Below are 11,247 nucleotides of genomic sequence, written 5' to 3'. Positions count from 1 at the left end.
GAGAGAGAGAGAGAGAGAGAGAGAGAGAGAGAGAGAGAGAGAGAGAGAATGCACGAGCAGGGGAGGGGCAGAGAGAGGCCAAGACGGAATCTGAAGCAGGCTCCGGGCTCCAAGCTGTCAGCACACAGTCTGACGTGGGGCTTGGCCTCAGGAGCTGTGAGATCGTGACCTGAGCCGAAGTCAGACGCTCAACTGACTGAGCCACCCGGGTGCCTTAATAGGCATTTCAAACTTAAAATTTCAACCTGAATCCTCCTTAGTACTCTCCAATTGCATAAAAGATACCACCAGTTCATATTTTGGTTCAATCCAAAACTGTGGGGTTATCCTTTTTTTCCAACTTCTCTTTCACATCTACAGATACATCAAAATCATCAGAAAACTCTGTAGGTAACACCTTTAAAATACACTCCAAATCAAATCACTTCCCACCATTTCTATTGCTCTCTCTCTAGCCCAAGACCTAATCACTATATCCTTTCACCTTTTAATCAAAATTACAACGAAATCTAAACTCTTTGGAAGACTGTGAAGGCCCAATCTGGTGTGAGCCCTGGCTGCCTTCCCTGCCACTTCATCCCCAACCAGCCTCTTGTGTGCTCACTGCACTCAAGTGACCCTGGGATTCTTACTATTCTTCTCTAAACATGCTCTTTCCTCATTGATTTCCTCAAAGACCCCTTCCCCAGTGTCACTCACCGCTTCATTACATTCAAGCCTCTCCTCAAACGTCCTGTTTCCAGAAAGGCCTCCCATCACTACTTCTCTAAAGCAGACACCCCAGACTGTGCTTCCATTATCTTACAGGCATTCAGAAGTACTTGCCAGTATGCCATACACCTTTGTATCCTCCCCATTAGAAAACAAACTCTACCAAGACAAGACTTCATTTTGGTCACTCCTGTATCTCTGTCACAGCAGACTCAATACATTTTTGTTGAGTGAGCAAAGATTCAAATATTCCAAACTCCACTAATTCCAATTTACATAATAAACTCTCTAAGAGCAGGATTTTGTTTACTGACGTATCCTCACTGCTCAAAACAATGAGGGGCACTAGCAGGTTCACAACAGACAGCTGCTGAATGAGTACACCCTAGGGGAGTCCATGCGTAGGAGGCAAGTACAAGGATGCTCACCACAGCACTGTCTGTGACAGCAACAGACAGAAGAAGAGATAAATTATGGCAATTCCACAATGGAGTAGTACTATATCGCAGCTGAAATGAATGAACCAGTATTGACACAGATAAATCTCAAAAAAAAAAAAAAACCCACATCAAATAAAAACAGCAAGTACAGAATGAAAAGCACAAGATACAGTTTAGGCTTCAAAGCAAACTTTGCAGTATAAATGTTTATAAATGCATGCATATTAATAAGAGTATAGAAACAAAGGTGGGAAGGATATACATCAACTACCTTTGGGAGATGGAGAGGAGAAAATAGGAAGAGAAGTACAAAAGAGGCTTAAACTCTATTAGGCTTTATTTCTTAAAAAAAATGGGAAGACATGAAAACATGTTCAACATCATTAGGGAAGTGCAAATCAAAATCACAATGAGATACCACCTCATACCCACTAGAATGACTATTATCCCAAAAAAGCAGAAAGTAAGTGTTGCCAAGGATGTGAGAAATTGGAATCTTTGTGCATTGCTGGTCTGCGGATGTAAAATAGTGCAGCCGCTGTGGAAAACTATACGGTGGTTCCTCAAACAATTAAAAATACAATCACCCTGTGACCTAGCCATTCCACTTCTGGATATATACCCCAAAGAATTGAAAGCAAGGACTCAAACAGATAGTTGTACCCAAATGTTCATAGCAGTAATATTCACAACAGTCAAAAGGTGGAAGCAACTCAAGTGTCCATAAACGGATGAACAGATAAACAAAATTAGGTACATACATACATACACTGGAGTATTATTCAGCCTTAAAAATATGGCACGTATGACAACATGAATGAACCGGAGGATGTGACGCTGAATGAAGTAAGCCACTTGCAAAAGGACAGATACTGTATGCTTCCACTTACATGCCAATAGCTAGAGTACTCAAATCCACAGAGACACAAACGAGAATGTAATTCCCAAGGACTGGGGGAAAAGGGAAATGGGAAGTTATCATCATGTAATAGGTACAGAGTTGCAGTCTGAGAAGATGAAAAAGTGCTGGATTGGGTGCCTGGGTGAGTTAGTTAAGTGTCCAACTCTGGATTTCGGCTCAGGTCATGATCTCACGGTTTGTGGGTTTGAGCCCCGCACTGGGCTCCATGCTGACAGTGCAGAGCCTGCTTGGGATTCTCTCTCCCACTCTCAGCTGCTCCCCTGCTCACATGCACACACACTCTCTCTTTCTCTCAAAATAAATAAATAAACTTAAAAAAAAGTGCTGGAGATCACTGCAGTGATGCACAACAGTGTGAATGGACTTCATGCCACTGAACTGTATACCTAAAAATGGTTCACAAGTAAACTTTGTGTTAAGGACATTTTATAACAATTTAAAAAATGGAAACAAATACTGGACAATGTTAACATTAATTCTTCACAGTAGGTACCACAGGTGTTTGTTATATTGTTTTCCACTCATTTTTATCAATGTGTGTTTGTTATATTGTTTTCCATGTTTGAAAATTTTCACCAGAAATTTAACAAGCCAACAAAGACTACATGGGCAGCATCCTGGAAAGTATGGGTCAGTAGAAACTCAATTTCCATTATTAAAACATAACAAGGCTGACGATTCATGGTCCTCAGCCAGGAACCTACTCCCTCAAACAGCATGCTAATTTACAAAGAAAAAATAAACAACAAAAGGGGCAACCAGATGTCTCAGATGGCTGGGTGTCTGATTCCTGATTTCAGGTCAAGTTGTGATCTCATAGTTTGTGGGTTTGAGTCTAGTGCTGGGCTCTGCACTGAGCGCTCAGGGCCCACTTACGATTCTCTCTCTCCCTTGCCCAGCTCACGTTCTCTCTCCCAAGATAAACATTAAATAAACATTAAAAAAATAATGAAAAAATACTAAAAATAATGAATTAAAGAACTAAAACCTCGAATAATTAAAAACTACTGACAAGCCAAGAAGAAACAAACTAATAATCTGATCAAAAAATGAGCAAAATAGGGGAGCCTGGGTGGCTCAGTTGGCTAAGCAACCGACTCTTGATATCAGCTCAGGTCACGATCTCGCAGTTGTGGGATTGAGCACCCATCGGGATTGGTTGGGATTATCTCTCTCTGCCCCTCCCCTGCTTGTGTGCATGCACACACTCTCTCTCAAAATAAATAATTATTTTATTTATCTCAAAATAAATAATTTTTCTTTAAAAAAAGAAAAATGAGCAAAATACATGAAAAGAAATGCAAATAGTCCTTAAACATATGGAAAGATGTGTAAATTTACTCATTTTAAAAGATAAGCAAATTAAAACTACACTGAGGTATCAGATTGGAAAAAAATTCCAAAGTTTGACAACATACTCCTCTCTATAGTGAGGCTGTAGTTAAGCAGGTAAACCATAATGACACAACCCTAGTGAAAGAGAACTTGGCAATATCTAGCAAAATACATACGTATTTGCCTTTTGAGCCAACAATTCCACTTCTAGGAATCTATCCCAAAGATAGATATGCTGGCAAAAATACAAAAAGACGTATGTGCAAAACTATTCATTGCAGCCTTATTTGTAATACCAAGACTGGGATCAACCCAAGTGTCCACCAGCAGGTAACTGGCTGAATTAAATATGGTAGATACATCTATATAGCTGGAAAAAGGAAGGAGAAAGATTACTACATACTGATGTGGGATAATCTCTAGTATAGAAGAGATATGAATATCAATATACATGTATGTATACACATTCTTGTTTATAATTTTTAAATGAGTAATAAAGTAATAAAACCAGTTATGTATATGAAGAATAAAAAGGATGAATAGTATCAGAATGCCATCATATGTAACTATGTAGACATTTTTACAATTTAGAAACATATTTGAATCAAAAGAAAAAAATTCCAGGGGCACCTGGGTGGTTCAGTCAGTTAGGCTTTGGACTCTGGATTTTCACTCAGGTCATGATTTCATGGATCCTGGCATTGAGCTCCACTAGGTTCTGGGCTCACAGTACGAAGCCTCCTTGGGATTCTCTCTCACCCTCTCTGCAACCTTCCCCACTCACACACATTCTCTTTCTCTCTCAAAATAAGCAAACATTAAAAAAAAAAAGAAAGAAAGAAAAAAATTCCAAATGAAAATGAACTGAAACAAATATGCTTAACTGTTGGTGGCAAAATCAACAGGATTACTTTACGCCATATTAAAATACAATATTTGACTGCAAACCCCGGGGGAATATATTTAAAGGCAAAAACCATAAAGAAACTTTAAACCTCACACTGTTATCTTACGAATACTTGGAATATTGGTACTGTTGAAAAAATTATAGAAATATTATAGGGTAGGGATGCGTGGTGGCTCAGTCAGTTAAGCATCAGACTCTTGATTTCAGCTCAGGTCATGATCTCATGGTTCATGAGTTCAAGCCCCATGTTGGGCTCCCTAAGAGCCTGCTTGTGATTCTCTCTCTCTCTCTCTCTCTCTCCCTCTCCCTCTCCCTCTCTCTCTCTGCCCCTCCCCCTGCACACACATGCTCTCTCTCAAAATAAATAAATATTTTTTAAAAAACAATATAAGGGGGGCCTGGATGGCTCAGTTGGTTAAGCATCCAACTTCACCTCAGGTCATGATCTCACCATTCAGGACTTCAAGTCCCACATTAGGTTCTGTGCTGTCAGCTCAGAGCCTGGAGCCCACTTCAGATTCTGTGTCTCCCTCTCTCTCTAACCCTCCCCTGCTCGCGCTCTGTCTCTCTCTCTCTTTCAATAACAAATATTAAACATTAAAAAAAAAAACAATAAAAAATATGGTAGAGTAAAAATAAGTGATGATATGAACATCATTATGAAACAACACATTTCCAAAAGAAAAGAGACGCAAGCATAAAATCAAAGAAGTAGTTTTAAATTACTGAAATTTTAAATTAAAATTATAAATATGGGGGCGCCTGGGTGGCTCAGTCAGTCAAGCGTTGGACTCTTGATTTCAGCTTAGGTCATGATCTTGCAGTTCCAGAGTCAGAGCCCCACATTTGGCTCTGTGCTGATGGTGCAGAGCCTACTTAGGATTCTTTCCCTCTCCCTCTGTCTCTACCACTCCCCCACTCATGTTGACTCTCAAAAAATAAACATTAAAAAATAAATAAGTAAAATTATAAATATAAAATGAAGCCACCTTTTCTAAAGATGTGTAGTTTCTACCTATGTCTATGGATAAGGCTTGTAAGAAATGACAACCTAGTATCAATGAGCACCCCAGTACTCAGACTGTGATCTCCAAATATCGTATCCACTGCCCTAAAGAAAAAATCATTTCCCAGAGAAATGGTAGGTTGTAAGTCTGGGGTAGAAAATGCGCAAGAAGTACATGGGAATCTTACTACACCAGAAAGCAAGGACTAGAATTATCACAGATACATTGATATCACACCAAAAAACACAGGAAATAATCTGAAAGAACTCTCATTGCTCTAGAATGTGGCAGTTTGATCATCAAATGAATGACAGCAATAGAATCAAACTCATCAAATATGTGTGTGTGTGCACTTTAAATGCATGAATTAACAATAACATTTAAAACAAGATAAATCAACTTCCTAAATGGCACAGTGAGTACCTCAGTGAACCTACTCTCCCAGAAAAATATCAAGATCACTGACTAAACAATGAAAAGCAACCATTTCAAAGTTAGGAAATTAACTGAAGGCACACAACAAACTGAAAAGTACTATTCCAGACAAGGTACTGGACCTGGTTAGAAGAGCAGGGTTGTGGCTTTTTAACCTGGGACTATTCCCATTCCTCATCCCTCCTTAGCTCAAAACAGAAACTTTGGAATTGAAAATACAATAACCGTAAGTAAACTCCATGGTAAGCTCCTTAGCAGAATAAGGAGGATACAGGAAAGAACGACTAAAATTAAAAACAGCAAAAGAAAACACTCAATCTAAACAACAGAAAGGAAACACTGAAAAAATGGAAAGAGTTTCAAGGAGTTGTGGAATAGCAACAAAAAAATCTAACACTAGGACCAGCAGAGTACTAGAAAAAGAGAAGGAAGACAGGGTTGAAAAAGTATTTGAAGAAATAATGGCTGAAATTTTTCCAATTTTGGCCAAAAAAAAAAAGTCCAATAAGTCTATAGATTCAAGAAACTAAGAAAACCCCAAACAAGATAAATCCAAGGAAATATATGCAAAGATACAGCAAAAGTCAAACTTCTGAAAGCTAAAAGACAAAAAAATCTTGAAAGCAGCAAGGGAAATAATACCTCTCTTAAGATGAATGGTGGAGAGGGGATTCCAATGACAGATTTGTCACCAGAAATCATGGATGCATGAATGCCAGAATACATACTACTTTTCAAGAGATGAAAAAAAAAGTATTTTCTACCCAAAATTCTATTTCCAGCAAAAATATCCTTCAGTAATGAACAGGGAAGTAAAGACACTTGTCATAGTAAGGTAAAATATTTTTTCACCAGATCAATCCCCCACACACACAAAAGGCCCCCGAAGGCCCCCCCCCCCAAATGGGGGAAGAAAATTCTATAAACAGAAATGGAATGACAGAAGAAGGAATCTTAGAAAATCAGGAAGGAATAAGGGACAATTTCAAGAGTAAAAATATTGGAAAATATAAAACAGTTTCCTTCTCTTCCTGACTTCAAATTATGTTTGACAGTTGAGGCAAAAATTTTAACAGTGCCCGATGTGGTTCTCAAGTATGTGGAGGAAATATTTAAGACAATTATAAAAGTAAAGAGATATAAAAACAGGTAAAGTTTCCACACTTTGCTCAAATTAATTAAATGATGACACTAGCAAAGTATGAGAAGTTATGTATATATAGTGTTCCACCTAGAACAGCCACTAAAAAGCCACAGAAACAGATACATTAAAAAACACTACATACAAATCAAAATGGAATTCTAAAAAAGTTCAAGTAACCCACAAGAAGGCAGGAAGAGAGAGGAAAAAAAAGAAAACAAAAAACCAAAAACCAAAAACCAATGAACAAAAACAGCAGACTTGAGTCCTAATAATTACATTAAATGTAAATGGTCTAAATACATCAACATAAGACTAAAACTCTTTTAAATGACTATATGTTTTATAGGAAATTTTGAATATAATGACATAGGTAGAAAGTGAAAGGATGGACAGATATACCATGTAAACATTAATCAAAAGAAAACAGGAATAGGTCAGGGTACCTGGGTGGCTCAGCCAGTTGAGTGTCCAACTCTTGATTTCAGCTGAGGTCATAAACTCACCATTCATAAGTTTGAGCCCTGTGTCAGGCTCTGCACTGACAGTGTGGAGCCTGCTTGAGATTCATTCTCTCTCTCTCTCTCTCTCTCTCTGCCTCTTTCTCTGCCCCTCTCCTGCTCACGCTCACTCTCTCTCTCTCAAAATAAATAAATAAACAAACAAACAAAAAGAAAACAGGAATAGGTAAATCCATAGAAACAGAAATTAAGTTAATGGTTGCCAAAGACTGGATGGAGGAAGAAATGACTGCTAACAGTTTCTCTTTGGGGGGAGATGAAATATTCTGGAATTAGCAGTAATGGTCACACAACTTTGTGAATATAATAAAAATCGTTGAATTGTGTACTCTAAACAGGTATATGAATTCATGATATGTGAATCACATCACAAAAAACAAAAACAGATGTGCCTGGGTGGTTCAGTTGAGCATCCTACTCTTGATTTTGGCTTAGGTCATGAACCCAGGGTCATGGGATCAAGCTTAGTGGCAGCCTCTTGCACTGAATGTGGAGCCTGTTTAAGATTCTCTCTCTCTCCCTCTGCCCCTCTCCCCTGCTCGCACTGTCTCTCTCTCTCCAAAATTAAGAAAATTTAAAAAAACCTCAATAAAGTTTTTTAAAAACCTCAACAGTGAAAAAAGAATGTCATTATTAATTTAAAAAGCAAACAACATAATAAATGAGCCAAAGACATGAAGACACTTTTACTAAAGAGGATATAAGGATGACAAACAAGCACATGTTCAACATCACTAGCCATTAGGGAAAGGCAAATTAAGACCAGGATAAGGTGTCATCAGAAATGATTTAAAAAACAGCGACAATACCCAGCGGCAGAGGGGATGTGCAGAAACTAGATCTCTCATCCATTGCTGATAAAAATGTATAGCTACTCTGGAAAGTAGTTTGGCCATTTCTTTATTAAACATATGACCCAGCAATTGTGGTCCTGGGCATTTATTCCAGAAAAATAAAATCTTATGTATATGATTGCTCACAGCAGCTTTATTTGTAATGGCCAAAAACTGGATGCAACCAAAATGTACTACAACAGATGAATAGTTAACCAAACTGTAATACATGGAATACTACTGAGCAATGAAAGGGAACAAACTTCTGATACACACAAGAATTTGGATAGCTCTCAAGAGCATTATCTTGAGCGAGAAAAGCTAACCTCAAAAAGTCACACACCTGGGGCACCTGGGTGACTCAGTTGGTTAAGTGTCTGACTTCGGCTCAGGTCATGATCTCACGGTTCGTGAGTTCAAGCCCCGAATCAGACTCTCTGCTGACAGCACGGAGCCTGCTTCAGATCCTCTGTCCCCCTCCCTACCCTTCCCCTGCACCCATGCGCACACTTGTACACGTACGTGTACACACACACACACACACACATTCTCTCTCTCTCTAAAAAATAAACATTAAAAAAAAAAGTCACATACTATGTGATTCTATTTATATAACATTTTTGGAATGACACAGAGATGGAGAACAGATTAACAGCTCCCTGGGGTTAGAGGAGGTTGGGGGAAAGTAAGGGGGAGACGTAACTATGAAGGGGTAGCAAGGAAGAGCTCTTTGTGGTGATGGAACAGTTCTGTATCTTGACTGAGGTGGTAGTTACAGGAATCTGCATGTAATAAAATGACAGAGAACTATACACACTTTCTACCTTGTCAGTTTCCTGGCTTTTATGTTGTAATATACTTATAGGAGATGTAACTAATGGTAAACACCGGGTAAACACAGGACCTGTCAGTACCATCTTTATAACTTCCCATGAATCTACAGTTATTTCAAAATATTTCAAAAGTTACTATCAAAATTTAAAAAAAAATTTAAAGATGTTTGTTCATAAAAGTCATTTGCTTTTCCAGCAAACATTATGAGTACCCCCTAGTGCCAGGTTCTCTGCTAGGTACAGAGAAAGATGACTCAAGCCTTCAAAGGGCTTCCTGTTCAGTGGTAGAAAGACAAGTCAGACAATACAGTACAGGTAAGTAATACAACTGTGCACTGTGCACTATGAAAAATGATTTCTGTTCAGCAAAGCCAGTACCTGCATCAAGCTGCTGCTCCCCGTTCATTTCCACAGAACATGGGCTGTCTTCTCCCCACGCAATGGACAGGCCTTATGGTTCCGCTATGGTCTGAAAATTACTTGCAGGTCTCAAGCATCTGTTCAGTGGGCATCCAAGGGTCCAAATGAAAGTGCTGAAAGATAAAAAAGAACACATAAACAGCTTGAAGCCCCAGTGTGTTTACTCATTCCTGAGACCTGGCACCCCAGTCCGTTGAGAGTGCACACGAAACAAAAACACCTTGGCAGAAGAGATGGGATTATAGAAAAAACTGACACCTAATTTTGAAGAATGTATGTGTGGGTGTGAGTGTGTGTGCATACGTGTGTATGTGTAGAGATAGCACTATCAAGATCTTGATATCTAAAAACTGCAACAAATTAACACATATATGAATTAGTACTCTTTAAACTCAGATTGTAATACTTAGCACCTTGACTCCTACCCACAAAAACTCTAATTCCTAATGAATTCCTGAAGGAAAAACGGTAGCTTTCAATGTTCTATCTTACCCAATGAATAAGATCAAGGATATATTACTTTATCTAGCTTTCCATTCCATTTATCGAGAATATTATGCAGAACCAAAACTTATCAACTACCTTAGTCTACAATTACAAAGGGAACCCCTCCAAAATAAGCCCCGAACCAATTTATTCTTTTTAAATTTTTTTTAATGTTTATTTATTTCTGAGACAGAGAGAGACAGAGCATGAAGGGGGAAGGGCAGAGAGAGAGGGAGACATAGAATCAGAAGCAGGCTCCAGGCACTGAACTGTCAGCACAGAGCCCAACGCGGGGCTCGAACTCACAAACTGTGAGATCATGACCTGAGCCAAAGTCGGTCGCTCAACTGACTGAGCCACCCAGGTGCCCCTTATTTATTCTTTTTTTAAAAACACAATTTTATTGGGGGCACCAGGGTGGCTCACTCGGTTAAACGTCTGACTCTCGGTATCAGCTCAGGCCATGATCTCATGGTCTCATGAGTTCAAGCCCCACGTCAGGCTCTGTGCTGACAATGTGGAGCCTGCTTGGGATTCTTTCTCTCTCCCTCTCTCTCTGCCCCTCCCCCCCCCACGCTGTCTCTGTCTCTCTCAAAATAAACTGTAAACAAATATATTAACAAAACAACTTTATTGGGATATAATTCACATACCAAAATTTCCCACTTTAAGTGTATAATTCCACAGCTTTAATAAGTTTACAGAGTTGTGTAACTACCACTATATCCAGTTTCCGAATATCTCTGTTACCATGAAAAAAACTCCATTCCCACTTGCAGCTCCTCCCCATTCTGTCCAGGCACAGAACAGGTACCTGACCTGCCCAGGGCCCAACAACTAGGAAGTAGCAGAACCAGGGTTCAAACCAAGCAAAATGTCTATAGTCTATGTCCTCGAACACTGTATTTTACTGCCTCTCAATGGGAAACAGCTGAGAGTTTCTTTAACCATGGAAAGGAAATAATCAAATCTGTGTTTCACAAAAGATCACTCTGGACCCAAATAGAGAAACCAGAGGGAGTGACAGCAAAGACAACATACAAGTATAAAACTACGTGGCAAAGGACTCCATAATTAATGGGGAGTCTGGGTGGCTCAGTCAGTTGAGCATCTGACTCTTGATTTCGGCTCAGGTCATGATCTCAGGGTAGCGGGATCAAGCCCCAAGTTGGGCTCCATGCCAAGCATGGAGCCTGCTTGGGATTTTCTCTCTCTCTCTCTCTCTCTCTCTCTCTCTCTCTCTCTCTCTCTCTCTC

The 11,247-nt window shown here is 39.2% G+C and overlaps 1 protein-coding gene across 10 annotated transcripts in view; it reads right to left on the bottom strand.

Moving 5' to 3' along the window:
* The window catches only part of SFMBT1 (Scm like with four mbt domains 1), a 135,013-nt gene that overhangs the window by 51,867 nt on the left and 71,899 nt on the right, over positions 1 to 11,247 (bottom strand). For all 10 annotated transcript variants that reach the window (XM_040454807.1, XM_040454814.1, XM_040454810.1 and 7 more), the window contains one exon: positions 9,464 to 9,618. In XM_040454807.1, coding sequence (XP_040310741.1) covers positions 9,464 to 9,491 — 28 coding nt within the window. In that variant the 5' untranslated portion in view covers positions 9,492 to 9,618. The remainder of the gene's footprint in view (positions 1 to 9,463; positions 9,619 to 11,247) is intronic.

Source organism: Herpailurus yagouaroundi, unplaced genomic scaffold, assembly GCF_014898765.1.
Source record: "Herpailurus yagouaroundi ecotype Mexico unplaced genomic scaffold, PumYag 213, whole genome shotgun sequence".
In the NCBI taxonomy this organism is placed as follows: Eukaryota; Metazoa; Chordata; class Mammalia; order Carnivora; family Felidae; genus Herpailurus; species Herpailurus yagouaroundi.
This window is presented reverse-complemented; position numbering and strand designations above follow the sequence as displayed.